The sequence below is a fragment of the Gopherus flavomarginatus genome, chromosome 1 (assembly GCF_025201925.1).
Source record: "Gopherus flavomarginatus isolate rGopFla2 chromosome 1, rGopFla2.mat.asm, whole genome shotgun sequence".
Taxonomy (NCBI): Eukaryota; Metazoa; Chordata; order Testudines; family Testudinidae; genus Gopherus; species Gopherus flavomarginatus.
In genome coordinates this window covers 352,027,376-352,041,578 of record NC_066617.1, presented here as the reverse complement: position 1 = coordinate 352,041,578, position 14,203 = coordinate 352,027,376, and the positions used below count along the sequence as shown (strand labels likewise).

At 44.8% G+C, this 14,203-nt stretch overlaps 1 protein-coding gene across 3 annotated transcripts in view; it reads right to left on the bottom strand.

Annotated features, from left to right (window-relative positions):
• The window catches only part of DLG2 (discs large MAGUK scaffold protein 2), a 1,579,821-nt gene that overhangs the window by 1,306,324 nt on the left and 259,294 nt on the right, over positions 1-14,203 (bottom strand). For all 3 annotated transcript variants that reach the window (XM_050940648.1, XM_050940534.1, XM_050940523.1), the window contains exon 4: positions 835-933. In XM_050940648.1, the coding sequence (XP_050796605.1) occupies positions 835-933 (99 nt within the window). The remainder of the gene's footprint in view (positions 1-834; positions 934-14,203) is intronic.

Genomic DNA, 14,203 nt, shown 5'->3' with positions numbered 1-14,203 from the left:
CTTCTATTTTCTTTTCCTATTTTCAATTTGCTGCTATTAAAAGTCCAAATCTTTTTATTTAACTTGGAAAAAAATCAAATGACTTCAGCGCTGAAACCTTCCATGGTAATATTGAGCCCAGAGAGAACTATTACAGCCAAGTTGTGAGTACATGAAAATGCCATAGATGTTATAACAGAAACACACAAACACCCTTAACTCCATCATTTCAAACAGTGTGACTATTATAAGTAATACTGTAACAAAAATCCCTAGACTGTAACCTTGTAGTCATGCTGCTTCATTTACCACTCAGGGTACACTTATACTACTAGAACTATCATTAGTTTGTCAATACAAAAATCATCTCATCTGCTGACATATTCACATTCTGCCTTCCCAACTTTTTATTTAGCTACCAAGAAACTAGGTTACAGTTTATACTGAGAAGCCTTAAATAAATCTAAGGAAAAAGGAATATCCTGCACAATGAACATTGCTTAAACTTTTAAAAAAAGTATCACAAGATCAACACAAAAGCTCTGAGGCTTCAACTGCTCCCTAACATCAGTGGCATTTATGCCCATGATACAGATCTAAAATCCTGTATGGAATGGTATTAAATCCATAGAACTAGCAACGTATCAATAAACGGCTGTTATAAACCTGATCTGAACCTTCTCAACAATCTAAATTCATTAAAAGCAAGAGATTATTACATGAACTGAAAACTCAATTTACTCTATACATTTCATCTCTATAAATTTATACCTTATACAATTCATCTCCAAAGAAACGGTATACGAAGGTCACCAATATATTTCATCACGCAATAAAAATAACCACAGCTCTTACCTTTGTCGTCGTGTCTACAGAATGATTTTCAAAAGACTGATTCTCCTTATTGTGTTCATCACATAATACGGATCCATCTGACCCATCGGAAACCGCAGACTATAAAAAAATTCAAATAAAGCAAATGATATTCACAGAATAGTACTACTTTTAATTGGAAGCATGAGTCCAGACATACAGGAGTGCAACCGTGCCTCTAATCCACACTTGGAGCTCATGAACCAGATTTGGCCCTCAATTTCTTGCCATTTGTCATTTTCCGTGGCTGATTCTGCAGCCTCTCCCACTGAAGCCTATGATCTAATCCTGAAAAGTGCTGAGTGACCTCAACTCTCACTGACTTCAAAGGGAGTTGAGGGTGTTCAGCATCTCACAAGATCAGGCCATAAACATGGAGAGTGAAATCTTGGTAGGGCTGCTAACTTCCTAACTGCACAAAACCGAACACCTTGGCCCCACGCCTTCCCCAAGGCCCTGCCCTCCACTCACTCCACACACGCCCCTCTGTCGCTCGCTCCCTCACTTGCTCATTTTCACCAGGCTGGGGCAGAAGGTTGGGGTGCGGGAGGAGGTGAGGGCCCTGGCTGGGGGTGCGGGCTCTGCAGTGGGGCTAGGGATAAGGGGTCTGGGGTGCAGGAGGAGGGCTCTGGGCCGAGGGGTTTGGAGTGAGAGAGGGAGCTCTGAACTGGGGCAGGGGCTTGATGTGTGGGAGGGGGTTCAGGGTGTGGGTTCCAGGAGAGAGTTTGACTGCAAGAGGAGGGCTCAGAGCTGGGGCAGGTGGTCAGGGGCGCAGGAGGTAGTTTTGATGCGGGAGAGGCATGGAGTTGGGGCACAGGAAGGGGTGCGGGCTCCGGGTGGCACTTACTTCGGGTGGCTCCCCAGAAGCGGCGACATGTCCCTTGGCTCCTAGGCACAGGGGCGGCCAGGTGGCTCTGCGCTAATGGAAGCCGCAGAGCCAGCACTCGGGGTGGGACAATGCGCAGAGACCCCAGCCATCCCCCTGCCTAGGGGCCGAGCAACATGTCTCTGCTTCAGGGGAACCACATGGAGCCAGGTAGGCAGGGGCAGCTCTAGGTATTTTGCCACCCCCAGCACAGCAGGCAGGCTGCCTTCGGCATCTTGCCTGCGGGAGGTCCTCGGTCCCACGGATTCAGTGGCACGCCTGCGGAAGGTCCGCCGAAGCCGCGGGACCAGTGGACCCTCCACGGGCATGCCGCCGAAAGTAACCTGCCTGCCACCCTCATGGCAACCGGCAGAGAGCCCCCCATGGCTTGCTGCCCCAGGCACGCGCTTGGCATGCTGGTGCCTGGAGCCGCCCTTGCAGGTAGGGAGCCTGCCAGCCCTGCACCTACCAGACTTTTAATGGCCCAGTCGGCTGTGCTGACCAGACCTGCCAGGGTCCCTTTTCAACTGGGTGTTCCTCTAGAAAACGGGATGCCTGGCAATCCTAAATCCTGGATGAATACCAAAACTCCCACTGACTTTACTTGCGGTCTAGATTTCACTCGGAGCAACCACAGAAATGGACCCAGTAACTGTATAGTGTAAACCAGGGGTTCTCAATCTTTCTCTTTCTGAAGCACCCCCCAACATGCTATAAAAACTCCATGGCCCACTTGTGCCATAACAGCTGTTTTTCTGCGTATAAAAGTCAAGGCAACCATTGTGAGGTAGCAAGCATGGCAATTGCCCAGGATACCACACTACAGGAGACCCCGCAAAGCGAAATTGTTCAGGCTTCAGTTTCAGCTCTGGGTGGCCGGGCTCAGGCCCCAGGCTTCAGGCCCATGTGGTGGGGCTTCAGCTTTCTGCCCTGGGGTCCAGCAAGTCTAATACTGGCCCCACTTGGCAGACCCCCTGAAATCTGCTCATGGCCCGCCAGGGGCCCCAAGACCTCTGGCTGCAAACCACACTATCCACAACTGTCTCAGTTCTTAATTACTGCAGAAAATTCTCTAAGTTACATATTTTTGAAAGTGCTCAACATTTGTGAAAGGTCATGTCTGCAAATATTTTTAAATTAAATACAATGGGGTGGGGGAGATGTTTTGTTTACATAGCATTCAGTTTTCCAATGTTTGCAAAAAGCCATCAAAAAATACAAGCCTTCTTTCAAAATATCTGCAATACCAGGATATAGGAAAAGGCCAATGGTTCCGCACTAATTTATGACCAAGCTTCTTGTGTAAACCATTTTCTTTGAATTGATTTATTTATAGATTATAGGCAAAGTGTTTAGTGCTTGTGGTTTTCCTACTAAACATTCAGCACAGTACTGTAGATTTTTCATTTATGAGATAAATATTAATAGCTTTTCAAGAACATGGAACCGGAAAGTGGGGTGGAATCGAACAGTGCTATGCTCTGTCCCACATGCTGTTGAGTGCCATAGAAATCATGAGTGATGTAAAGCCGTCCTGATTAGACCATTCACTGGGAGCAGTCAATTTTAACACAACAGGCAAGCAATTGTCAGCATTTTAAATAGGCCAACTACTGCCAGCACCATTTAGAAAACAATGGGCCAGTGCCAAAAAAATGGCCCAAATCATATCCACATGTTCAAATCCTATGGTGCTAACTTGTTTATTTAGCGCTTAGTCCAGTAATGTACAGAGCACTCTAGGCCCCATCCAGCAAAGTACTTAAACGCGTGCTTACCTTCACTGAAGCCAGTGGGACTAGAGACATGCTTTAAGGTAAGCCTGTGCGTAAGTGCTATTTAACGCTATATGGCATAAGCCTTTAGGACCCAATATTACTCCTATCTATCTGTCGTAGGTGCTCATACAGTCTTCATCATCACAGTGTCTGAGCGCCTCACAATCCTTAATGCTTCTATCTTCACAACACCCCTGTGAGGTAAGGCAGTGATTGTCAGGAGCACAGCTGGCTCCCAGCCAGGTCACTAGGCAAACTCAGCTGGGCCCCATGAACTTCCTCCAAATGGTCAGGCTTCCTCGCTGGGCAGGAGACCCTATTGCCTGCTACTTGAGCCTTGCTGCAGCAGCATCACAGTAGCTGCTTAACATGGGCCATGTCTTCAGCTGTCCTTGCCTTACTCCTGGTTCCAGTCCTTGTTCCAGCTCTAGCCTGCCTCTTCTCTGCTCTGGTTTAGTCTGCGACTCCTGCTCTCCTCCTGATCCTGGAGCAGGTTTTACACTCCACTTGCCAGAGTTTATGCTCCTTTCTATTTCCTCACTAGGATTTAACTTCCACATTTTAAAGGATGCCTTTTTTTGCCTCTCACTGCTTCTTTTACTTTGTTGTTTAGCCACAATGGCACTTTTCTGGTTCTCTCTGTTTTTCAATTTGGGGTATACATTTAAGTTGAACTTGCATTATGGTGTCGTTAAAGTTTCCAGGCAGCCTGCAGGGATTTCACTTTTGACACTGTACATTTTAATTTCTGTGTAACTAACCTCCTCATTTTTGTGTAATCCCCCTTTCTGAAATTAAATGCTACAGTGTTGGGCTCAGGTGTTTTCCCCGCCACATGGATGTTACATTTCATTATATTGTGGTCACTATTATCAAATGGTTTCTCTATATTCACCTCTTGGACCAATCCTGTGCTCCACTTAGGACTAAATCAAGAATTCTCTCTCCTCTTGTTGGTTCCAGGATTGCTCCAAGAAGCAGTCATGTACAGTGTCAAGAAACTTTATATCTGCATTTTGTCCTGAGGTGACATGTACCTAGTCAATATGGGGATAGTTGAAATCCCCCATTATTACTGAGTTTTGTATTTTTATAAACGATCTAATCTCCCTGAGCATTTTGCAGTCACTATCACCATTCAGATAAAATGATTGGTAGTAAATTCTTGCATGGAATTACTATCCATAGAGATTCTATGGGACAAGTTTTTTTCATTTAAGATTTTTACTTCATTTGATTCTATGCTTTCTTTCAAATATAGTACCACTCCCCCACCAGCATGACCTGCTCTGTCCTTCCAATATATTTTGTACCCTAGTACTACTGTGTCCCATTGATTATCCTCATTCCACCAAATAGTCAGAGATCATAGAATATCAAGGTTGGAAGGGACCTCAAGGAGATCATCTAATCCAACTCTCTGCTCAAAGCAGGACCAATCCCCAGACAGATTTTTGCCTCAGATCCCTAAATGGCCTCCTCAGGGATTGAGCTCACACTCCTGGGTTTAGCAGGCCAATGCTCAAACTACTGAGCTATCCCTCCCCCTCAAGGAACAGTAACCTGTTTCCACCCGGTTTCAAACCAGGGATGTTTCATGTGTTAGGTGAACGTGATAACCACTACACTAGAGTCGCCCTGAGCATGGGGTTGCATAACTGACCATCTTGGCTAATAGCCATTGGTAGACCTTGTGAAGGGTTGGGTCACAGAAACTCCCCCTTGGGACTGCCACCTGATCTGCTCAGACTACCTCTGAGCCCGTTTTCCCTGGCAGCTTGGGACTTCCTTACCCAGCCTGGCTGTGCCAGACATGCTAGCCTGCTACAAACACACACCCAGGTCTGAACAACATCCCACAAAAGCTGCAGGCTTAATTGAAAACAGCTTAAGAAGTATCAGAGGGTAGCCGTGTTAGTCTGGATCTGTAAAAGCAGCAAAGAATCCTGTGGCACCTTATAGACTAACAGACGTTTGGGAGCATGAGCTTTCGTGGGTGAATACCCACTTCCTCAGATGCATGTAATGGAAATATCCAGGGGCAGGTATATATGTGTACTAGCAAGCAAGCTAGAGATAACGAGGTCAGTTCAATCAGGGAGGATGAGGCCCTGTTCTAGCAGTTGAGGTGTGAAAACCAAGAGAGGAGAAACTTGTTGCCAATTACAGAACCAGTTTCTCCTCTCTTGGTTTTCACACCTCAACTGCTAGAACAGGGCCTCATCCTCCCTGATTGAACTGACCTCGTTATCTCTAGCTTGCTTGCTAGTACACATATATACCTGCCCCTGGATATTTCCATTACATGCATCTGAGGAAGTGGGTATTCACCCACGAAAGCTCATGCTCCCAAACGTCTGTTAGTCTATAAGGTGCCACAGGATTCTTTGCAGCTTAAGAAGTGCTCTTTTCTCCAACACCCAGATACCCATTTCCCAATGGGGTCCAACCCCCAAATAAATCAGTTTTACGCTGTATAAAGCTTATACAGGGCAAACTCATAAACTGCTCACCCTCTATAACACTGATAGAGAATATTCACAGCTGTTTGCTCCCCCAGGTATTAACACTTGCTCTGAGTTAACTAATAAGCAAAAAGTGATTTTATTAAATATAAAAAGTAGGATTTAAGTGGTTCCAAGTAATAACAAAATAAAACAAAACCATGCAAGTCTAAGCCTAATACAATAGGAAACTAAATGCAGGTAAATCTCACCCTCAGAGATGTTCCAATAAGCTTCTTTGACAGATTAGACTTCTTCCTAGTCTGGGTCCAGCAATCACTCACACCCCTGTAGTTATTGTCCTTTGTACCAGTTTCTTTCAGGCATCTCTTTGGAGTGGAGAAGCTGTCTTCTGAACCAGCTGAAGACAAAATGGAGGGGCTTCCAGGGCCTTTTATAGCCTATCTCTTGTGCAACATCTCTAGCTACCTGGGCAAGTCACATGTCTATGAATGATTCAGCTTTTTGCAGGCCGACACCATTGTTTACATGTTAGTTTGAACGTTCCCAGGAAAGCTCAGATGTGGATTGGTGTCTCCAAAAGTCCACTGTTATTTAAGTTCTCCCAATTACTTGAATAACCTCTTCACACTATGTTGATCAAATCTGTCTTATGTGCTTCCTAAAGCAAACACTTTAAATACAAGCATAGAGACAACGCTCATAACTTGAGATATGAAAATCATCGATGTATACAGATAGGATGAATATATTCAATAGATCATAACCTTTGCAAAGATATGTTCCATGGCATAACGAACATAAAACATATTCCAGTTATATCATATTTACACTCATAAGCATATTTCTATAAAGCATTATGGAGTGCAATGTCACAGACCTATCCTCCATGAACTTATCTAGTTCTTTTTTGAACCCAGTTATACTTTTGGCCATCACAACATCCCACAGCAATGGGTTCATAGGTTAATTTTGCATTGAAACAGTAAAACAGTACTTTTTTTTTTATCAAACCTGTCGCCTATTAATTTCATCAGGTGACTCCTGGTTTTGGTATTGTTGGAAACAGTAAATAACATTTCTTTATTCACTTTTGCCACGCCATTCATGTTTTTATAGACCTCTATAGTAGCCCCCTATCATCTCTATTCTAAGATGAACAGTCCTAGTCATTTTAGTCTTTCCTCACATGGAAGCTGTTACATGCCCTTGATCATCTGGCTGCCCTTCTCTGAAACTTTTCCAGTTCCACTATAACCTTTTTGAGATGCAGCGACCAAAACTGGACACAGCATTCAAGGTGTAGGTACACTATGGATTTATATAGTGACATTATAATATTTTCAGTCTTATTTTCAATCCCTTTCCTAACAGTTCCTAAAATTCTGTTAGCCTTTTGGACCGCTGCTATGCACTGAGCTGAAGTTTTCAGAGAACTATCCACAATGAGTCTTGAGCACTAACACTTAATTTAGAAAAAATCATTACTAACCTGTTCTGTTACTGTTGTTCTTCAAGATGCGTTGCACATGGCCATTCAACCCTTCTTGTCTGTGCACCAAGTGCACGGCAGTTGGAAACTTTTTTCCCTCAACAGTACCTACTGGGCTGCTCAAGTGCCCTCTGCTTCTATGTGCCACTGCATACAGGTATCTAGGGCAGAGCTACTCCCTTGTCCCCTCAGTTCCTTCTTGCAAGAACTTCTATGCAGAGGGGTGGGAAGGCAGGTCGTGGAATGGATATGTACAACACATGTCAAAGAACAACAGTTACGGAACAGTTTAGTAACAGTTTTTTCTTCTTCAAGTGTTTGCACACATACATTCCTCTCTTGGTGACTCACAAGCTGTGAAACGGGAGGCGGGATTGGAATCTATCTGAATGAAGACAAGAGGAAAACTCCAACTGTAGCATCATCTCTCACGTCCTGAGTGAAGGCATAGTGAGACGCAAATGTGTGAACTGAGGACTAAGTTGCCTCTCTACAAATGTCCAGAATTAGAACACGTGCCAGAAAAGCTGCAGAGGCCAAATGTGATCTCATGAAATGAGCTGTGACTCTGCTCGACGGGGTGATGTTAGACAGGTCATAGCATATCCATATACATGAGGCTAGCCAAGAAGAAATTCTCAGAAGAGAGTGCCCTTTTATTCTGTCTGCAACCACAATGAACAGTTGAGAGGACTTATGGAACTGCTTGGTTCTGTCCAGATAGAATACCAGAGCTCTTCTGATATCCAGAGTGTGCAAATATTTTCCTTCTCTACTCAAGTATGGCTTCATGAAGAATGCCATAAAGTAAACTGACTGGTTGACATGCAATGAGGACACCACTGCCCAAACCTCAGATGAGGGCACAGGTAAACCTTGCCCTTGAAGATAATATAGGGAGGCCCAGTTATTAACACAAGCAGCTCTCCTATCCTTATAGCAGAGGTGATGGCAACCAAATGCCACCTCTATTGATAGATGTAGCAGAGAGTAGTAAGTAGCCAAAAGTTCAAATGGGAGACCCATATGCCTTGACAACACTAAGTTTAGGTCCCATGGGGAAACAGGGTTGTGCAGCTGAGGATACATTTTGACTAGGCCTATGGTAGTAAGAACATGTCTGTAAGGGAACCAAGGCTGCAACCTCACAGGTAAAAGAACTGCTGACACTTTCTGTGGATCTTTTTGCAAATAGGTCTATTTAGGGAGACCCTCCACCATTGGAAATTGATTCTGGACACATCCTGGGAAAGAGACCAGTTGAGGTGACTCAAACAGTTTGCTTTGGACACCCAGTAGGCAAGAAGCTTCTAGCTCTATTGAGATGGTAATGCAAAATTCCCAAAGAGTTGCCTCTTGCCAGAGCTGAGAAGAGCGAGTTCCTCCCTGCCTGTTGAGATATAGCATTGCCATTGTGCTGTCTGTGAAGATTAACAGGCTTTCCCTTTTTTCCCCCTTCTGTGGCAGAATAACCTGGCATGCCAATCCGATTGCCTTCAGCTCACTGATGTTGATGTGTAAAGCTAAGTCCTCTGTAGACCACAATCCCTGAGTCTGTAGAGAACCCAGATAGGGACCCCCTCAGCCAAAGGCAGAAGCGTCCATCACTAACGTGAGCATCAGTTGCAGGCTGGCAAAGGGAATGCCCAGACATATATTAGTCAGACTTGTCCACCAATCTAGGAAGGTGAGGGTACCCTCACCACCATATCTAGAGGGTGATGGCTTGGTGAGTAAAATGAAGCTAGCCAACCCTGTAGAATTTTGAGGCACAGTCTGGCATATTGGACAACATATGTGCACGAGGCCTTATGCCCCAGGAACCTCAAACAGTTTTGCGCTGTTGTGACCAGGTGAACTTTGAGATCTATAACAACAATTAATCAAATTTTCTGAAACCTCGAGCCTGGAAGAAAAACTCTGACTTGAATTAGGGGCAGTACTGGACTCATTAGCTCTAGCCTCTGGAGCTGGAAAAGGAAAGATTTCTCTGTGTTGACTAGCAGTCCCAGAGCACTGAAGGTTGACTGGATCAGAGACACACTGAACAGCACCTGCTCCCTGGATTGGCCCCTCACAAGCCAGTCATCCAGGTAGGGATAAGCTCCACAACTTTCATTAAAAAAACTTGGACGCTGCAGCCATGCCAAATGGTAGTATAGTAAACTGGTAACAATTCTGATTAACCAGAAATCTGAGTTATTTCCTGTGAGCTTGATTGATTGCCATATGGAAGTAGACATCTTTTAGGTCAAGGATGACATACCAGTTTCCAGGGCTCAGGGAGGGAACAATAGAAGCTAGAGTGACCATGCAAAGCATTATGTTTTCTAAGAATTTGTTTAGTTGACCAGATCTAAAATTGGTCTGAGAGCCCGCTTCACTTTCAGGATTAGCAAATAGCAAGAATAAAATCCTGTCCTTCTGTGACACTGTGGAACCTTCTCTATGGTACTCACCTGAAAGAGAGATAGTACCTTCTGGACGAGGAGCTCCTTGTGAGTGAGGACAGGGAAGGCATGTGGGAAGGAGGGATAGAAACAAATTGGAGGGTATAACTGCAGTATTCAAAACCCATTGGTCTGGAGTAATTTGGGACCAAGCACTGAGGAAGTGGAAAAGATGGTTTACAAATATGGGGGACATAGGGTCTGGAAACATGGAGACTAACCCATCAAAATGATTGCTTAGCAGTTCCTGGGTGTCTAGAAGGGCCCAGAGCTGGAGCTGAAACAGAAGAAGGGGCAGGTCTCTGCTATAACCTCTCTCTACTTTATTGACAGGTCCTGATGAGGAGGCAGAGTGGGATAACAGTGCGTCTGCTGAGTCTGATAGTGTTTTCTGACTGGGCGGATGAGTACAAATCCAAGGATTTCTGTCACCCTTAAGGCCATAGAGCAGGGGTAGGTAGCCTATGACAAAGTTGGCACGCGAGCTGATTTTCAGTGGCACTCACACCGCCCGGGTCCTAGTCACCAGTCTGGGGGGCTCTTCATTTTAATTTAATTTTAAATGAAGCTTCTTAAACATTTTAAAAACCTTATTTACTTTACATACAACAATAGTTTAGTTATATATTACAGACTTATAGAAAGAGACCATTTAAAAATGTTAAAATGTATTACTGGCACGCAAAACCTTAAATCAGAGTGAATAAATGAAGACTCGGCACACTACTTCTGAAAGGTTGCTGACCCCTGCCATAGAGTTTTCTGTCTGTCTGCTCTGACAGCAGGGAAGGACTTTCAAAAGATAAGTCCTGAATAGTATGCTGGACTTCACAGGGTAGCCTGAAAGACTGCAGCCATGAGGAGCTCTGCACAGAGACCGCAGAAGCCCTGGTCCTAGCAGTCAAGTCTGCAGCATCCAGCCCAGCCTGCAGAGAAGTCCACGTCACCCATCTGCACTCATTCACCAGCAAAGAGAACTCCTGCCTAGCATCCTCAGGCAACAGATGTTTGAATTTCTCCAAAGAGCCTCACAATTTCAAATCAAAATTTCCCAGCAGAGCCTGTTGGTTGTCAATTCTAAGCTGTAACCCCCCAGTTAAATAAACTTTCCTATCAAATAAATCTTTTTTGTTTGCCTCTTGATTTGGGGGTTGCAGCTTGATGCCCCTGGGGTTCCCTTTCATTAGCTGCTGCAACCATTAGCAACCCCAGAGGAGGATGGGAGTATAAGATGTTAAACCCTTGGGAAGGTACATAATTCTTGCATTCTACCTGCTTTGAGGTGGCATGCAAGGAAGATGCGGTATGTCATAGTGTCTTTACAGGCTCCAATACCGCTTCATTGATTGGCACTGCCACTCTAAATGGACCTGCTGTAGATAATATATCAATCAGGTGAAGAGAAGACTCTCTGATTTCCTGGATCTGAATGTCCAAGTCCAAAGACACCCTCTTTATGAATTCCTGGTATGCCTTGTAATCATCGGGAGGGGATGATGTTGTGTTCGAGGAAACCGCCTCGTCTGGTGAGGACAAGGATGAAGCTGACTGGATGTGGTTCACCTCTTCCTCAAGAGCCTCTTCCTGAGGCTCAGCACTGGACCAGGTACCAGCCACTGGAGTCAGGGTGGCATGATGCAAGGATTCGTCCCATCCAGACAAAGGCACTGAGTAGGAATGATGAGGATCTAGAAGCTGGGTGAAAATCCTAGGAGTTCCAAAAGGGCCAGGGGCTGGACGCCAGTGACCTCCTGACCACATTGCCATAAAAGCTCACATTGTGGAGTCGCAAAGGTACCCAGAGAGGAAGAATCTAGGCAGAGGGTGGTGGGTCCTGCTCTGAGGTGGAGAGATACTTGAGCCCACCTCAAAGTCCAAAGAAGGCAACTCTCCTTCCACTGACCACAAGGGGGTTGTCCTGGTTGGTGCCAGGGACCAGTGCTGAGAACCAGGCACTGGCTGGAAAGACCCCATCAGTGCTGACTCCTGCTTAGACTGTACTGATGAGTGGGTAGACTGTCCAGGAAGTAGGCAGCCGGTGCAGGACCAGGTCCTGCATCACAGATGTTGGTGCTGAGTGGTCTAACGATACTGACTTTATCGAGGGAGCGGATTCCTGTACCAAAAAGCAGAGTAAATTACTTGCCACAGCAAATGCTGAAGTATAGTCAGCACCAAGATCTTATCAGATTGATGTGATATGGCTGAAGTTGTTGGTGCCGTTTCTGGCACCAGACTCGAAGATTTCCATTCCAGCACTGCAGCCAACAGTGCTGTCTTAGGCCCAGTGCCAGGGCTTGCCAGGCCTGAGCCCCAGCACCTCTAGGTTTGGCAGCTCATAGCCCCAGCACCTCTGGGCTTGCTGCATCAGTTATGAGTGTAGAAAAATTGCTTGTGCCCTGACACCTCTTTCATTATAAATTAAGTGCTGCTTAGGCCCCAATTTGGAGGAGTGCCTCGATCTTGATTGCACTCTACTTGACTCCCCTTCCACCTGCTTTACAGGCTTGAGGGGTGGAATCTTCCTCTGGTTGGTGCCTTTATGGAAGGCTTATGCTTCTCCCTAGGAATAGGTAAGGGTGACCAATGCTGTGACTCCGATAGTCTTGAAGGCACACTTTGGACTGAAGCTGCAGCACTCAGCACTGACTCAAACAGGGATGGCTCCAAGGGTGGTCTTAGCACTGCCTCCATTAGCAGGAACTTCAGCCTCGCGTCCCTATCTTTTTTCATCCTAAATTTGAAGTCTCAACAAATCTGGCTCCAGTCCTTCACGTGTGCCTTGCCCAAAAACTTGAGGTTTTGGGCAGGAAGCACATGGTTTGAAGCCTGGTACTGAAGCATGCCTCAGTATTGGCAACAAAACCCTGAAACAGGGAAAAACAAAAAAAGCAACCTTTTTTTTTTAAACCACTGAAACTTACTAACTAGAACTAGACTATGTACACAAAGGCTGGGAGAAAACTGCTCTAGCAATTGACAGGGGTGCCAACAATTACTATGGGCAGTTAGAAGAAACTGAGGGGCTAGGGGGCTCTGCTTCCATTCAGTGGTATAGCAGCAGAGAGGGCTCAAGCCGCCTGACCAGTATCACTGATGGAAAAAGTTCCTGACAGCTGTGCTCTGGGCACACAGACAAGAAGAGTGGAATGTACATGTGCAACCACTCAAAGAACCCATCATTATATATATGTAGTTGGAATTATTTTTCCCATGTACATTACTTTGCACTTATCAACATTGAATTTCATCTGCTATTTTGTTGCCTAGTCACCCAATTTTTTGAGCTCCTCCTATAACTCTTCACAGTCAGTTTTGGACAACTGAATAATTTTGTACTTTAATAATTTTGTAACATCCGCAAACTTTGCCACCTCATTCTTTAGCCCTTTTTCCAGATCATTGAAGAATATGTTGAACAGCACTGGTCCCAGTACAGATCCTTGGGAGACCCTGCTATTTACCTCTCTCCACTTTAATCCTACCCTTTGTTTCCTGTCTTTTAAACACTTACTGATCCACAAGAGCACCCTCCCTCTTGTCCCGTGACTGCTTACTTTGCTTAAGAGACTCTGGTGATGGACCTTATCAAAGGCTTTCTGAAAATGCAAGTACAGTATATCAATTGGTTAACCTTGTTCATATGTTTAACATCCTCAATGATCAGAGGGGTAGCCATGTTAGTCTGGATCTGTAAAAGCAGCAAAGAATCCTGTGGCACCTTATAGACTAACGGATGTTTTGGTGCATGAGCTTTCGTGGGTGAATACCCACTTCTTCAGATGCATGTCATGCATCTGAAGAAGTGGGTATTCACCCACGAAAGCTCATGCACCAAAACATCTGTTAGTCTATAAGGTGCCACAGGATCCTCAATGAATTCTAATAGATTGGTGAGGCATGATTTCCCTTTACAAAAGCTGTGTTGACTCTTCCCCAGCATATGTTCATCTAAGTGTCTGATAATCCTGTTCTTTACTATAGTTTCAACCAATTTGCCTGGTACCAAAATTAGGCTTACTGGCCTATAATTGAAAGGATTGTCTCTGGAGCCTTTTTTAAATAAATAAATAAATCAGCACTACATTAACTAGTCGTCTGGTACAGAGACCGAATTAAGCAGTAGGTTACATAGTATAGTTAATAGTTCTGCAATTTCATATTTGAGTTCCTTCAGAACTCTTGTGTGAATAACATCTGGTTTTGGTGACTTAGTACTGTTTAATTAATTAATTTTTTCCAAAACCACCTCTGTATATTTTGTCGACATTCAGTTGTTTGCCTTCATGTGTTACATTTAA